The 17,718-nt window shown below is 34.6% G+C and overlaps 1 protein-coding gene across 3 annotated transcripts in view; it reads left to right on the top strand.

The window, feature by feature from the left end:
- The window catches only part of RBMS3 (RNA binding motif single stranded interacting protein 3), an 835,235-nt gene that overhangs the window by 681,615 nt on the left and 135,902 nt on the right, over window positions 1–17,718 (top strand). For all 3 annotated transcript variants that reach the window (XM_049766066.1, XM_049766067.1, XM_049766065.1), the window contains exon 8: window positions 8,759–8,805. In XM_049766066.1, the coding sequence (XP_049622023.1) occupies window positions 8,759–8,805 (47 nt within the window). The remainder of the gene's footprint in view (window positions 1–8,758; window positions 8,806–17,718) is intronic.

The following is a 17,718-nucleotide window of genomic DNA, read 5'->3' as shown; positions in this document are numbered from 1 at the left end:
GAGTTTTGCTGGGTATAGTATTCTGGGTGAAGCATTCATTTCATTCAGTCTTGTCACAATATCCCACCACTGCTTTCTGGCATTGAGTGTTTCTGGTGACAGGTCTGCTGTAAATCTCAAGGACGCTTGCTTGAACGTAATTTCCCCTTTTGATCTTGCTGTTTTCAGAATTCTGTCTCTATCTGTGGGATTTGTCATTGTGACTAGGATGTGTCTTGGGGTGTTTTTTCTGGGGTCTCTTTTGGTTGGTACTCTTCGAGCATGTAGGATTTGATTACCTATATTCTTTAGCTCTGGAAGTTTCTCTTTAATGATGTTCTTGACCATTGATTCTTCCTGGGAATTTTCTTCCTGTGTCTCTGGGACTTTAATGATTCTTAAGTTGTTTCTGTTGATCTTATCATAGACTTTTATTTTCATCTGTTCCCATTCTTTGACTAATTTTTCCGTTGTCTGCTCATTTGCTTTAAGTTTTTTGTCCAATCTCTCCTGCTGTATGGAATTGTTATGTATCTCATCTTCCACAGCACCAAGTCTATTCTCAGCTTCTGATACCCTGTCCAAGAGCTTATCCATTTTGTCATTCACTTCGTTTACTGACTTTTTCAGGCCTGTTAATTGATATGTTATTTCAGTTTGGAGTTTTGTGATTTCTGTCTTCATATTTTTTTGGTTCTTATTAGTGTTCTGTTCAACTCGATTCATGGTTTCTTTGAGTTCTTTGAACATATTCCATATTGCTAGTCTAAAGTCCTTATCTGAGAGGTTGATTAGTTGGTTGGCCATTATCTGGTCATCAGAATTGTCCTCTTCATTCTCTATGTCTGATGCTGGCCTGCATTGTTTCCCCATTGTCACACTTGTATTTTGGGTTTTTCTATGTGTTGTGGTGGTATTCATTGGCTATATGATGTAGGCAGCACACTTCTCTGGCTCCGCCCTTTCTGGATGGGCTGACTTGTCTCTAAGGGAGGGGAGTCCTCTGTGGGTGAAGCCTCACACTGGATCAAATCTTAGGCCCAAGCATTCAACGGAGAAGACAGTCCGAAGAGGAATGCTTTCTTCTGTGTTATAGCTCAGTTCTTAGTGTGATTTTTTCTTCTTGTTACGATGGTGTTCTTTTCTTAGAAAGAGCGCACGGCCGCGTAGCGAAGCGGAGCGAGCACTCACAGTTGGGCTCCACTGGGCAGGTGCAGATTCGTGGCTTTTCCCTGCCTGATGTCCCAAACAGGGCAGCTGGCTTCTGCGAAAGCCCGCAGGTTTTCACGTTCTGGAGACCCGCCCTGGAAATGGCGTCTGGGAGAGCAGATTTCTAGAGCGTCTTTTGCCCCACTCCCAAGAGTTTCACGCAAGAGGACAGTAGAGAAACATTTACAAGGAGCACTCACAGTTGGGCTCCACTGGGCAGGTGCAGATTCGTGGCTTTTCCCTGCCTGATGTCCCAAACAGGGCAGCTGGCTTCTGCGAAAGCCCGCAGGTTTTCACGTTCTGGAGACCTGCCCTGGAAATGGCGTCTGGGAGAGCAGATTTCTGGAGCGTCTTTTGCCCCACTCCCAAGAGTTTCATGCAAGAGGACAGTAGAGAAACATTTACAAGGAGCACTCACAGTTGGGCTCCACTGGGCAGGTGCAGATTCGTGGCTTTTCCCTGCCTGATGTCCCAAACAGGGCAGCTGGCTTCAGGCCCTTAAATGTTAAACAACAAAGACAATAATATGTAGAGAAATAATTTGAATCTTGAAGTTATTTTATACATTTTAAATCATGCTATAACATATTTCAGATTATTATTTCTATCTACATGTTTATGATGTGCTAACATTATACTGTACAATGTATTGCATGCCTTTCTATATATCATCTTAAATATTTTGTTGATAAAGGGAATGACTTTTAGACCATGAAACATAAGTTCATAGTTTATAAACAGAAGACTTGAAAAACTTGAGCAGTACTAAATGAACTTATAAGTGTTTCAGTATTTGTCAGTTTCTTCATCAATAGATTGAGAAAAATTAACAATCACATTTTCAGGGGCTGGAGAGATAGCATGGGGGTAAGGTGTTTGCCTTGCATGCAGAAGGTCAGTGGTTCAAATCCCGGCATCCCATATGGTCTCCTGAGCCTGCCAGGAGCGATTTCTGAGCATAGAGCCAGGATTAACCCCTGCCGGGTGTCACCCAAAATCCAAAATTAAAAAAAAAAAGCACCTATTTGGAGTTTAGATAGATTAAAGAATATGAAAAAGATATCAGTGAGCTATAATTTCACATATTATTACTATATATTCTCTTTCACTAACACATCTTGGGACCTTTAAACCTGAAAACTAAGATTTGCTAGTAGCCTCTTATTACTATAATATTTATTTTCTTGGTTTCCAATTTTAGATGCTGTCAATTAATGTATCAAGCAGCAAATACTTTTAGAGATGTAGTATGTATTTGAAAGATAATTTGCTGCTAATATAATTTTACAGCTGAACTTTTTACTTATTTTATAACATAAAAATAGAATTAATTTGTTTTAACTTTGACTCACATTTTATTAATATTTTATGAGGCCATTTTTAAATCATAAAGTATTACTTAGTACTAAAATGTTAGGTTTTTTCCAGATCTAGCCATTTTTCTTTTTCTTTTTGGTTTTTGGGCCACACCCGTTTGACGCTCAGGGGTTATTCCTGGCTATGCACTCAGAAATCGCCCCTGTCTTGGGGGTACCATATGGGATGCCGGGGGATCGAACCGCGGTCCGTCCTACGCTAGCGCTTGCAAGGCAGACACCTTACCTCTAGTGCCACCTTCCCGGCCCCAAGATCTAGCCATTTTTCTATTGAATGTCATGTAATTATAAATATTCGGAGCTGGCAAAACAAAAAGGGAGACTCTGAGAGTGAAGAGTAACCCCTATAATCACCATTGATAGGGAACGTTCTGAACAGAATATTTTACTTAGTTTTATGGAATCATTTTGTTGTCACTAGCTGCTTTAAAACTGAGGAAGATGAATGCAGCTCAACAAAATTCTTCCCTTGCTTTCAATGGATCTGTTCTGAATGCTGTATTCAGCTCAAAACATAATTTTATCAGTCACGAAGCAATACTTTTCTTATTAAGTGTGAGATAAACCTGACAACAAAGTGTAGGAATACATAATTTCTATTAGCTTTGGAGTCATATTGAGGGCAATTTATTTTATAGTACTGGACATTAGAAAATTTATAATTCAGATATATGGAATTTAAGTACTGATCCAATAATTCACTAAAATTAAAAGTACTTTAGGGAAAAACTGAAGAATACTTTTCAATGAAATAACATACAGAAAGAAATATTTGAAGACGAAATAATAATGCAGATATAATATGCATCTTTAAAGATATGTTCTAATATATAGGGATAATATGTACCTTTTGTATTATATTAGGTGGTATTATAATATTTAGTATTATATATGTATAATATGAACCTTTTTGCACCAAAACCCAAAAACACATTAATTGGGGGACTATATGGGATGTCAGGATAGAACCCAGACTGGTTCCCAGTTGGCTTTGTATGAGGCCCTACAAATTGTGTTATCACTTTGACCTCAGCCTTTTAAGATACATTATAATATACATGATGAATACCATATACTATCTATCATAAATTAAAGCTGTACATTATGATAACATATCATTATATATATTTAATGATCTATCTTGAAAACAGAAATAGTATTTCATAGAGTGCTATTTTTTCTTTCAAGTATATAACATAATTGGCAATAAATTTCTAATGTTTTTCGATAAGTAATATCTAAGAAAATAATATATATATATATAATAATATACATACATAATAATGATGATGCTAGATTCTTTGAATTGTTTTTAAACCTTGAGCCTATGAATTTGATCTTGAAAAGAACAATTAAAGTGTGGCGGCATTTGCAAATTTAATTTCCTAGCAAGTTAATCAGATATCTCTATATTCATAACATGTGCCTACTAGTAATTAGAAAGCAAACTTTAGAGTAAAGGACCCTCAAAAGTCTGAAAAGAAAATAAATAAAAGGTTTTCCCCATCGTTACAGTCATTCTTAATAGCTTATAACTTCAAAGATTAGATAAACAAAAAATACTTGATAGTTATATTACTAGAACATTTGACATAATTGAAATTATTTTTATTTCTCTTCAGAGATATTTAAATTTAATTTGTTGATATTTATCACACATAATTTTATAACATTGTACATTTTCCAAATAATGCTTTGTTAAAAATGTTAATAATTAAGAGTTAACTTAGATGTTGTCTTAGCACATGGCAACTTCTAAAACATTGATAATAGATATGATACTTAAACACTTATCAATAGTATCTGTAAATTATTATATTTTACCTATGGATTTTTAGCGATAGCCCCTAATAATTGCAAGTATTTAAAGAATTAGTAGCAAGAAATAAACTCTTTAAAAATGGCATCCAGAAAAATATATGCCCATTTTTACTTCAGCTCTCTAAATTACTCTGTGGTAGTATACAATATTAACTAAAATATGCAATGATTACTATTTTTATTAGGGTGTGGCTTTATATTTGACTGTAAGAGTTAAAAATCCTCCTTGCAAAGATCTTTTGTAATTTCTAATTTTATTCCTCATGTCTCAGAACAGAATATACAAAATAAGTGGTAGGCTAAACTACTAGTGCGATTTTCCAAGAACTTCCAGTGTCCTCTAAGCTTTACTAAATTCATTTATTTCTCTTTCACTTACAAAGTAAAAAAAAAATGTTAAAAGTATTTTATTCAACCAGTTTTATTTTTCTTAAGAATCTTACCAGTGGTGCTTAAAGAACCAAGATACCAACTGGATTAATCTCATGTCTTAAGCTTGCAAAGCTTGTGCTCAGTCCTTTGTTCTATTTATGAGTACCCCCCCCCAAAATCAGAACATCCTTTCTTTTGACTGACTTTGTTTTAGCCAGCAGTCCTTGATCCAAAATAAAACTAAGCATTGCTTTCTAAAAAGAAATAACTTTCTGAATGGGGTAGTGCTTAATATGTGAACTTTAAGCAATAATCTCATAGTTCATTTTATCAGTTGATCTATTAATTAGTTGAAGCTCCAAATATTAAATACCTGCTAAAGTCAAATTGATGGATTCCAATGAACGCCTTTTATGTTGAGAATAAATAACTGTGGTATCTCAATAACCCCTTTAAATTTATTTCTAAAATAATGATCTTTTATAGTATTCACTTTGTCTAGAAGAATTAGAAATACCTATTTATGGTTGAAATTCCAAGTTATAATTTAACTGCTGCTGAAAATTGGCAAAAATGTGTCTCCTTTTGTTTTAAATAAATTATAAATGCCTTCAGTACACAATGTAGACTTGAAAAATGCATAGTATTTGTGAATCCCATTAGACTTTTTAAAAAGAGTGACAGAATTAAATATCACTTTTCTATATATGAGGTATGATATATGCCTTTTGTTCCAAGTTATTTTGCTTTTCTCTGTGACTCTGGAGTTTGTAAACATGCCATACAATTTCATAATTTCATAATGATCATTTCATGGTTCTACTTTGTGTAAAGGTGGCTAGACAGAGCAGTAAAATCAATTTTCTCTTACCTTTGTGAAAAGAAACAAAAGGAAATTGAATGCAAAATCTGCATTATTACCATATTAGAATAATAACTCAACAATCTGTTATACATGAAATGAAAACCAGGTGCAGTCAAGCATTAGTTATTGTGCTTTATACTCAGCCACTGGGTTAATTTCAAAAATCATTTGTTTAACCCATATCTTGTTGTATTACCCAAAGTATTCCAAAAGCATGTGACCTGACACTATCTACTATTGTCTCCTTTTGCCAAAGGTACTCCAAAGTCCTTCTTGGCAAAACATAAGTAGGTGTAACTTATTTTCATTCCCTATACTTTGCAGTGACAATCTCACTGTAGATTTTTCTCCCCTCCCTTTTCCTAAGTGCCTATTCCAGTTGCTCATTGCTTTGGATTGATTTGCCCTCTGTATTTCAGGGGACTCATGTTTATTCTTTCTGCTCAATCCCTCTCTGATTTCTAAAAACTTGTTCACTGGCTTCCTAAGAGGATCTAAGTAATTAAGATGTTCCTCCTAGTTTTATTTCACTGCTCCCTTTTAATGTGCTACTGCAAGTGGAACACAACACCTTGCCCTTTATATTTATTCATCTTTTCATGACATTTATTATACCTGCACAGGCCTTCACTATTCATTTTCACCATTAGAGTTCATTTTTCAGCTATTACCTCCTTCTCACTCCTTCCGAAGGACCCTTGCCTTTCTCCTCTTCGCTTTGTTCACACTACTCATAGAACACACATAGTACGTATTGCTTTGCATTCTAATTTTATGTAGTATCTTGTCTCCAGGCACCGAGCTGGGTGCTTTACAAATGTAATCCATTTTAAAACAATCAGTTGAAATAGGTATTACTATACCATAACAGTTGAGGAGATTGAAGCAAAAATGGGTTAAATATTTTGCCCAAGATCACAGTGCTAAAAAATGACAGAACAAGGATTTGAGTTCAGTTCAAAATATATTTACTCTCTACTAAATTATATTTCTATCTTTTCAGTTCTTTTCTGGCATCTGAAAGATGTATGGAGGATTAAGATGGAAAAAGAGTTCAACTTAAACTGTCTGTTTATCAAATATGTGTTCAACAGAGAGGCTGTACATGTTGATAAACTTAGCTTGAGTTGGTACCTATAGCTTCTATTGATAATTCCATAAATATGTGAATATAAAGTTCTAGTTTTGTGTACCTTGCCTCTGCCATAGCATCTGAAATAAATTAAAGATAAATTAGTGGATCTCAATGATCAATCCCATTCCAAATTATTGCTTTTAGTTCCCCTTTCTTAATATTCTAATTTCTAAGACTTTCATTAAGAACCTCCCTGAACTGTGAAGTCGTGGGTAAACTGCTTCAGACATTCACAAAGACCCTGTTTCCTGAAAGTATTTAGACCTATGACCTCTGCCTTTTTTGACAACACTATCTTGACTCTCCTAATGTCTGAACCAAAAATCTGCCTTGTCCTAGTCCCCAGCTTACTGTTATTATTTATTTATTTCTGTAATAAGTAAGATATGAAGTTATCTTTGACCATATGTTTTTAGTCCTTCTGTATAAATTGTTGATAGTCACCTCACTTTGTTTTCAAACTCCTCTTCACTAATGTATGATCCCTAAAACTAATATTCATATATTGCTCTAAACATCTGTTCCTTGCAACAAGTTGTAAATGATAACTTAGGAAAATGATAACTTAGGAAAAATAATACAATCTAAGATTGAATATGGAAAGCCAAACTGGACTTTGGGCTTTAGGGTAAAAAGCCTGATAATTCTTTTTCCATTAATGTGTTAAATCTAAAGAATGTAACCAACGTAACTGGAAAAATTCCTTTATCTATGATGGAAAGCATATATAACAAAGCTCTTTATATCTTTTCTTTAAAATTCTGAATAGCTTTTATTCTACTACAAAAGACTCTTAAGTAGCTCACTTTTATTTTCTAAATTTTAATTTTGAAATAATTTTAGGTAAACGAGATATGTACATGGAGACTGTGCAACCTTCATTATCCCAGCAGTTACATCTTACATAACTCTTTCTTAAGGTGCTTTCTTAAATCCAATAGATAAACACTAGTCTCATTCACATTGAAATATTATAGAAGAAAAAAAAGCACACCTACAGATAATGTGTCATTATTAAATTTTGTCATACATTCTGTTTTTTTTCTTAACCAGACTGGTTGGCTAAAGCAGAGGGTAGTAATCCTAGACAAGCCCGAGAAACTTGCTTACTCATAATCAGAGTCATAGCAGAGCAGTGACAGGGAGTCCATGTTAGAAGACGGATTGAAATATGGCTCTGGCATCCAATGTGTGACCTTAAGCAAGTCACTTGACTTCACCACTTTGCAATCTCTTTATCTAAAAAGTGGAGAAACATATTTCCCTAAGGGTGGTTGTGAGGACCAAATATGATGATGTTTTGAAGGGAGGAGTTAGTTTGGCAATACAAAATCCTGAAGTTTATGCATTTTTTTGGAGAATACTGCCTTTTACAGAATGGAGTTGATCAAATGGGGTTTTAGCATTTGAATGAACGTAAACCTCCTGTTTCTTTGTCACAAGTCTAGAATTTCTAGTTTGGTAAGGATCTCGCTTTCTACTCTATTTGACTTCTGTGACATATTAATGAGTAAGTGTTCTTAGCCTCATGATGTAAGACCCTTCAGGCATACAATCTACTTAAATGAATTTTTGAATACTTTATTCCAAAAGGTCAACTACAATTTCAGTAGGTTTTGTAAACCCGACTACAAAATTTATTTTTACTTTTATTTTTGTCGTGTCATGAATGTAGGTCCTTTGGCAAGAGTGAGGAATTAGAAGGATAGGGGATTAGACAGCAGGTAAGGTTAGATGGTTTATGAAGTAAAAATGAAAATAATCCAAGCTGCATTGTCCCATGGTTTGCCAGAATATATAAAATAAACTCTCTAATTCACTGGTGGATCATAGTGTGCAGATAATAAGAATGCCAGTCTTGGCAGTAGAGGGAGAGAAATACAAATGATAAAGTGAACTTAAGTCTTGAAAGCAAGGATACAACTTTGTGGACTGTCTGAATGTTTGGGGCATCACAATAAAAAAGTTAAGACCTCTTTTTCCCTTTCACCTCATCTGCAGGCTGGCATGGCTCTCACCTATGACCCCAGTGCTGCCATTCAGAATGGGTAAGTAGACCATATTTTCTCAGAACTTAATGATAAAATATCTTTGAGCACTAAAATTCCAATGAGAGAAAATGGTACAAATCATGTTATCATTCTTTTAAATACACTAATTAAAATATCAAACTGAATATTACTTCACCATCTTTCTATTTTTCCTGAGTGCTTTTCTATAGAGAGCATATCCTATGTTATTATTCTCACCTCTTTCCACATTCAGTTTTTCTTTTTCTCTCCATTCTTAATTCCCTCTTTCTCCTTCCTCTTCACCTATTCCTCTCTGTTGTTCTCCCTTTCTCTTATTTTTTTCTTATTCTCTTCACTTTCTTCCCACTCAGCTTTCCTTTCCTCCTTCTCTATTAAATTTATTCTGTTTGAGTGAGAGAGGGAGATTACTATAAGGATGAAGTTACAATGAAAAGTAGCTATATGCCTCTAGAATCTAAGTGTTATTATCTGATAACCACAGTAGTGGAATTCTGTTTTGATTAATTTTAGTGCTTTCCAGTTCATTTTTGTATAATGATGCCTTTACTCTTTGTTTCTGGTTCTCAGGAGATGGAAGGAATAGAAGTCATTCCTAACATGGTTATATAATTTTTCTTCATTTTAATAAGCATCTGAAATTTGTAGTGTCGTAGAACAAATCCAATAGCCTAAAATTTCTTCTCTGTAAAACAGGATTGAAATTGTATAGGCTAGCCTAGCCAATAAATTGTAATTCTTAATAATGTTGCTTAAATTTTACCTCTTTACAAAATTTGTCATTTGGGGCTGGAGAGATAGCACAGCTTGTAAAGCACTTTATTTTACCCGTGGCTGACACAGAGCCAGGGGTCACTTCTAAGCTCTGCTGGTGTGTCCCAAAATCAAACAGTATTTGTTCTTTCTTTAAGTTTTACTGTAGTTGATACTAATTATTCTCTGGTTGGTTGATTATTTTTATTTTAACAGACTTTTTTTCTTTGAAATTCTCTGCATCTCTAAAAGTTGTCTTTTAAAGAATCACTAAAAGAATTACTAATTTTGTCACTCAGTATAAAGGTATCATTTAAGATAAAATTAAATTTGGAATTAAAGGACTTAAACTCCATTTTATATCTAGTCAGATGCCTTAAGAAAAATTTATTGGGGCCGGAGAGATAGCATGGAGCAGGGGTCCTCAAACTTTTTAAACAGGGGGCCAGTTCACTGTCCCTCAGACCATTGGAGGGTCTGACTAGTAAAAACAAAACTTATGAACGAATTCTTATGCACACTGCATATATCTTATTTTGCAATGAAGAAACAAAACAGATACAAATACAATATGTGGCCCGCAGGCCATAGTTTGAGGACCACTGGGAGGTAAGGCGTTTGCCTTTCATGCAGAAGGTCATCGGTTTGAATCACGGTGTCCCAGATGGTCCCCCCTGCCTGCCAGGAGCAATTTCTGAGCATGGAGCCAGGAATAACCCCTGCTTGGTTGACCAAAAAAAAAAAAAAAAAGAAAAAAGAAACAAAGAAAAAGAAAAAAAGAAAAAGAAAAATTTATTAAAAGATTTTGAATAGTAATACAATCTGTTATTCTCATGTGAATTCTTATTCATTTAGGCAGTGATTTATTCAGTCATCATTAAACATACAGTTTGCCAAGTATAGTGTTGTATTTCATATATTTGAAAAATAATGTAAGATGCAAACCCTTTGCCCTAAAGAAGCTCATTTATCTCTATATAAAAGATTAAATGTAGCTTTTAGGCTACAGCAGGATTCTAGTCATTTATCCCTGGTTGATGGAAACCTCCTTCTAGAAGGGGAAATTAAGCATCATCTAATAAGCATTTACTTTTTGCCTAAAAGGCAATACATACTTAAGGGGCTCTAAATAGCAATGATATGAAGAAAAAAGTCCTTTAATATCCTATTGTATTACTACGATGAAAGAAATGTTTACTCAAGAAGTGAAAAATAAATATTCTTATATAAGAGTGTCAGAAATAAAATATTCTAACAGAAGGAAATGGTGTTTATTTAACATATACTATGTAAGAAATGAAGTTATTGTTATTTTATGATACATGGTTTCAGAGTCAACTGTATTTAGAATGTTTGTAAATGCAATTAATAACACATACATAAAGGAACTACAAATGAAATAGAGATAATTTAATTATTATCTTTATATCACTAACTAGATTCAGCACGTTTTTTTCTATAAATGATATTACCATATTGCCTAAGGTTCTACGTCTAAGAATTCGGAGACCTAATAGTCATGTAAGCCTGGATTGGAGTGAAATGATTGTGTCTTCTTAATCCACATTTTAGCTATATCTCCAATACATAATGTAAACATCTGAGTATCTTTTCTAAGTTACACTTTTCCAATAATTGCCCTGATTATTTGCAAAGTGGAAGAAAAAATAAAACTTCAATCCTGTGCAACTGAAATTAAATTTTGGGTAGTGTCATATTAAAGCAGATTAACAATGATGAAATCATCTTTTTGTTATATGACTTCATTTATGTCCCTTATTAGCAATGTAACATTTTATTTTATTTTATTTTTTGGGCTTTGGGTCACAACCTGCAGCGCTCAGGGGTTCTTCCTGACTCAACACTCAGAAATTGCTCCTGGCAGGCTGTAGGGACCATCTGGGATGCCAAGATTAAAACACTGTTCTTCTACATGCAAGGCAAACGCTCGACCTCCATGCTATCTCTCTAAACCCAACATTTTATTTTTTGAATGATATGAACACTTGTGAGACTGGTTTGTCTTCTTGAGAGATGTGAATGTGTTTCTGTAAAGCTAGTATTAGTTAGATTGTTAAGAATGTTCCAATAATTTCTTGATTTTATTTCTCTGTGTGTCAAAGAGAAATTTATTTCATCAAACAGTTGCTCTCCCAATACATTCCTGCACGCTGAATATTGCTTCAAATTTGTAGTTTTTCCTAGCTTTCCCATGTATAAAACCACAAGGCAAAATGATCCTATGTCCAAAAGGATTGTTTATATTGGCCAATGCTTGTTAGCTTTCTCATAGGAAACAACTTTTTTTCTCTTCATGTTTTTTCTAATATTTTATTGTAATTAAGCCTATTAAATATAAATTCTAATCTCAAATGTTTCTAGATTTTTTTCCTTTTTGATTCTCCAGTGATATTTGGATTTGCCAATAATAGTACAGTCTATACATGAGCTCTGACCTTTTAAAAAGTCATCTCTCCTTCCCTTTACCATTCTGCTGCCTAAAACATTACCTGCTGCCTATTTCTACATTCTCTCTCCTTATTCACCCGAAACTACCATAACTCAAAACTTGCTCTTGGTATAATCCCCGAGATCCCATATGGTCCACTGAGCTTGCCAGGAGTGATTTCTGAACACAGAGCCAGGAGTAAACCCTGAGCACTGCCGGGTTTGACCCAAAACAAAATAAAAAAAAAAGACTAATAAATAAATTGGGGGTGGAATTCAGGGGCTGAATATATAGTAAAGCTCTTGGCTTGCATGTAAATAAGCTGGATTTCTTTAGATAGATAGATAGATAGATAGATAGATAGATAGATAGATAGATATATGTATAATTTAAACACCTTGATTACATACATGATTGTGCTTGGGTTTCAGTCATGTAAAGAACACCACTATCACCAGTGCGACATTCCCATCACCAATGTCCCAAATCTCCCTCCTCCCCACCCCACCCCCGCCTGTACTCTAAACAGGCTTTTTTTTTCTTTTTTTTTTTATTGTGACTAAAGTTCATTTACACAGAATTATTTATGATACATAGAGACAATAAATGAAGGACATTCCCACCACCAATGTTATCCTCCCTCCACTCTTGTTCCCACATGTCTCCCACATCTCCCTCCTTTACCCCCCAGAATCCTACTGCAAATGGTCTCCGCCTTACAGCTTGTTATAGGTTGGGTATGTATTCTGTTTGGTGTTCCAGTCTGGTCATTTTTTTATTTACACTACATGTTCATATGACTATTTCCCTCATACATTCTCATTATTAGGGTAGTTCAAAATATAGTTATTTCTCTAACTAAACTCATCACTCTTTGTAGTGAGCTTCATGAGGTGAGCTGTAAATTCAAGCCCTTCTCTCTTTTGTGTCTGAAAATTATTATTGCAAGAATGTCTTTCATTTTTCTTAAAACCCATAGATGAGTGAGTCCATTCTGCATTTCTCTCTCTCTCTCTGACTTATTTTACTCAACATAATAGATTCATCCATGTATAGGTAAATTTCATGACTTCATCTCTCCTGACAGCTGCATAATATTCCATTGTGTATATGTACCACAGTTTCTTTAGCCATTCATCTTTTGAGGGTATCTTGGTTGTTTCCAGAGTCTTGCTATGGTAAATAGTGCTGCAATGAATATAGGTGCAAGGAAGGGATTTTTGTATTGTATTTTTGTGTTCCTAGGGTATATTCTTAGGAGTGGTATAGCTGGATCGTATGGGAGCTCGATTTCCAGTTTTTGGAGGAATCTCCATATCGCTTTCCATAAAGATTGAACTAGACGGCATTCCCAGCAAGCTGGGTTTCTTGATCCATGCATAGCACATGGTCCCTTGAGCATTTTCAGAAGTGATCTCTGAACACAGACCCAGAAATAAACCATAAGCACAGTCAGGTACGTCCTCACAACAAACCAAATCTCACATTTATCCAAGAATTTGATGGTTAGATTGAAAAAGTATCTAGGTCAATACAGAAAAATAAAAAAATAATTTTCCTCTCTAAGCTAACCTCCAAGAATCAAAAAGTTCATTTTTCTTTTAGGCTTTCTGCCCAGCTCTATAGTTTGTTATTACTATTGCCCTATTGCATTTTTAGCAGCCCAATATAAAATTCCATCATTTTCAACTCTGAATATGGGAGGTGGGAAATAATCCTTCCCATATTCAAAATCTCATCTTTCTTGTGTGCCCTTTTCACTAAGGACTTCAAGCTAACTGCCTTTCAGATTGTTTTATTTGAATAAAATGCATTCTTGGAAGAGATGTAAAAGAAATGTTTTCTATAGTATCAATTTGCCAGCTATTTTATATGGGCATTTGATATTAAGTGATACAGAAACCTTATCTTTTTATACTAGAAAAGGAATTGAATAGGAAGGATATGCTGGTATTACAATAAAAATGACCAATAAGTTATTAATCTTATGCTATAGTGTTACCCTGAGGATAGCATTCATGATTCTGACTCTAATGATACTGCCTGTGGACACAAAAAACTAGCCAGACTGTTTATTTCAGTCTAAAAATAGAAGTTTGTGTGGGTTTTTATAGTAAAAAAAAATACTCTAGCCTAAGGTTATTGATATATTCATGTTATTTTTATTGTCAGTGAAATAAGATTTTACCATATTACTACTGACAGCCAAATCCCCTCAAGATGACTTTTCTGCAGGCAAAATCATGTCCTATTAATGACCTACACCTGCATTTTTTTTTTGACTTTTGCAGGCCACTTGTTTTAAATATCAGAAAATCAAGGAACTCCTTGCATTCTTTAAGAACAATAACTTTAAAACTATAAATGTTGTGTTATATATGAGTTAATTTTTATACACTTTGTTGTTTTTTACAGTGTTATATAAAATGTGTCCAAAAATAACTAGTGCATCTTTCTAAGATATATTTTTTAAGCCTCAATCAGATGAGTTTTAATTTGGATCAGATAAATTTTCTATGTGGAAGTTATTTTGTATGTTATAAAACACTTAACAGCATCTCAGATCTCCACGCACTAGATTTCTGTAACAAATAGTCTCTTGATCTTAACTATCCAGGGAGCAAACCACTTCTAGTTGAAAATTTCCAGGGAAAATATAAAGATAATATTTCTTGTGCACTCTATGCTCTATTAACTTTAGCAAAAAATTCTCTTCAGCTAGTAAATTATATTTAAGAAAATAATTTGTTAGGGAATCCATTCCTAAGTCTTCTCTAATGACTTTTATGGGGGGGCAGATAAAATGTGTCAGTTGCAGAAAAATAAAATCAAATAAAAAAATAAATTACTTTATTTTTGTGTTCATGACTAAAAGTACAATCAGTTCTCTCTGTTCTCACCTTCTATCTGGATTGCTATTTTTTTTAAAATCTTGTCTGCTTATTGTTTTTTCATATGATGGCACTTGATTTATCTGTATAGATTTATTTATTTATTTGTGGGATTTTGGGCAAACCCATTAGTGCTGTGTGCTCAGAAATCACTCTTAAAGGCACTCAGGGGACCATACCTGGGGCCTGGGACCATAGGTCGTGTGAGGGCTCAAATCTGGATTTGATGGTATACAAAGCAAGCCTTAGCTCTATTCTATTTCTCTAGCTCCATGTGAAAGTGCTATACATCTTTGACAAATAACACTTAAGAACGATGTAAAAACAAAATTCTTGGATACTGATATTGTACTTTTGCAGTCTGCTTAGTGTGTTTTCTTTAGATGGAAACTTCTAAGTCTCAGATTCAACAGCAAGTCCTCATGTTGGTTAAGCAATGGCTTCCTGTAAATTCATCTGGTTTATGTGTTGACTCAGGAAGAGCTTACTTTAGACGATCTGAATTAAGGGATCAAGTTGCTGCTCTGAGTGTATTCTTCCCAGCTTATTTTCTGTTCTGAAAGTCTCACTGACAAGTGGCAGTATTGGAACTTGCTAGGGAGTGTGAAATAAAGTTCTTGTTTGATGGATAGGATTAGAGAAGATAGAACAAAAATGCATTAAATCCCCCCACCCCTTGGGTTCCCTTTGTTAGTATCAGTTTACTTGCTTGGTTTCTTTATGTTTCTGCTTTCTATTTTCCCCACAGATTTCTCCTGTAAACTGCCTGTCAATCCAAGCCTTATTGCTTTCATTTTTAATACTCCAAATGGTACATTTCATAAAATAAACCAGCTACACTAAATGTGATGTGTGATTCTCTCTGTCAGTCTGAGAAGCTGTAACTGGGTTTCTAGCGGAAGTTAAAACACCACATGGCGAATGAAGATTGCGCTTTATGGGGCAGCCATGGGTAATGACAACTTGTATCATTATGAGTTCTAAATATGTTTTGTTGTTCACCTCCTCATAATAACTATGTGTCAAAACCTTAGGGAAAATTTAAAAAGAAAAGCCGAATTTTTCTAGAAAGTTCTAGTTTTCAATTATTGTATTCAATGGAGATTTAAAATACTGTTAATGTGCTAGGATTCCATGCATATGGCATTTCAATGTCATTGTCTCCAAGGACTGGGCTTTGTTTATTTTTTGTTTTTATTTTGCTTAGTTGCTAAAACTAAAGCTTTCGTTGCATGCTTAAAGTGTAGGTATTGTGTTTCCATTGAATATTTACAGATAATAACAGTGTTGACCTTTCCTCACATTTATTTTTTAGCTTCTTACTGATTCATGGGGCCATCTATATTTCTGTACTACTGGCATTATAGTACTTTCTGCAATAATTTGCTACATATTTTATCAGATGCTCTGCTTTTATTTATTATGTATCTGAAGCTCTTAACTACCTATAATATCACAGGGTCTATTTTGGGCACAGCTAATGTGAAATCAACTCTTTAAATTGACATCTTAGAGAAATAAATAGTATGGATAAACATTGTATTTGCCACCTTATCATGACTATAACAAAATATTACTAAAAAGATTATTTTAGATCATAGAAATTTATTTTCCTGTCCAATTCTTACCCCATCCCCATTTCTTTTTTTTTTCCCATGGCCAGCTTGAAACTCTATTGAAACAACTTTGTAAATAATAGTACCTAAATAAAATGGGCCACACCAGGCAGTACTCAGGCGTTGCTCCTGGCTCTGCACTCAGAAGTTACTCCTGGCAGATTCAGGGGACCATATGGGATTCCAGGAATTGAACCCAAGTCAGTCCCAGGTGAGCCTTGTACAAGGCAAATAAATGCCTTACTGTTGTGCTATCACTCCGACTTCCTAAACAAATTTTTCTAATTAAAAACAAACAAACAAAAAGAAAGACCTTATCGCAGTTTTAGGGGATGGAAGTCAAGATTAAGTTCTGGTTTATTAATTTTCCAAAGAGAATTCTTTTCCTGACTTCTAGGCAGATATTTCATTCTGTCCTCATTTGACTCTTCATCAATTTAGGTGAAAAGAAGCAGAAGTGGGATGGGGAGTAGCAGAAGACAAAAGAGAGCAAAAAAGGAAGAGAGGGGAGGAAAGAGAGAGTAAAGGAGAAGGAAAGGGGAATGGGTGTAGAACTATTGAGTGTTTCTTTACATAAGGACACTAATCTCAGATCAAGACCTATGGCCACCAGAATACAAGTTTTGCAAGGCCACAAGTATTCCATATATAATATTAATATTTTAATGTAGATATTATTATATTAACATCAAGATCTTTTTAAATTTTGACTTTAAAGATAATAACTAAAGTAGGAAAAGAATGGAGGGAAGACACAAGGAGCAACTGGGACAGAGGTGGTGGCTGCTTCTTTATTCATGGGCCTCTCTAAAGACATGAGTAGAATGTAATCAGTAATAAGAATGAGGGGCTGGAGAGATAGCATGGAGTGTTTGCCTTGTATGCAGAAGGACGGTGGTTCGAATCCTGGCATCCCAGGATGCCTGCCAGGAGCGATTTCTGAGTGTAGGGCCAGGAGTAATCCCTGAGCACTGCCAGGTGTGACCCAAAACCAAAAATAATAATAGTAATAAATAATAATAAGAAGAAGAATGAGATGTCTTAATGGATATTTGGAGAAATGAATTATTTTAAATAGAAATAATTTAAAATAGAGTGGAGGAAAATAAGTGAGAATGATGATTGTGTGAGAGATGATCAATGTGGTTAGATCCTAGTTCATTACAAGGAGTGTTAAGAAAAACTATCAGGGGGCCGGGCGGTGGCGCTAAAGGTAAGGTGC

The sequence above is a fragment of the Suncus etruscus genome, chromosome 20 (assembly GCF_024139225.1).
Source record: "Suncus etruscus isolate mSunEtr1 chromosome 20, mSunEtr1.pri.cur, whole genome shotgun sequence".
NCBI classification, from domain to species: domain Eukaryota; kingdom Metazoa; phylum Chordata; class Mammalia; order Eulipotyphla; family Soricidae; genus Suncus; species Suncus etruscus.
Note: the sequence above shows the minus strand (reverse complement) of the source record. Positions and strands in the feature narration are given on the sequence as shown.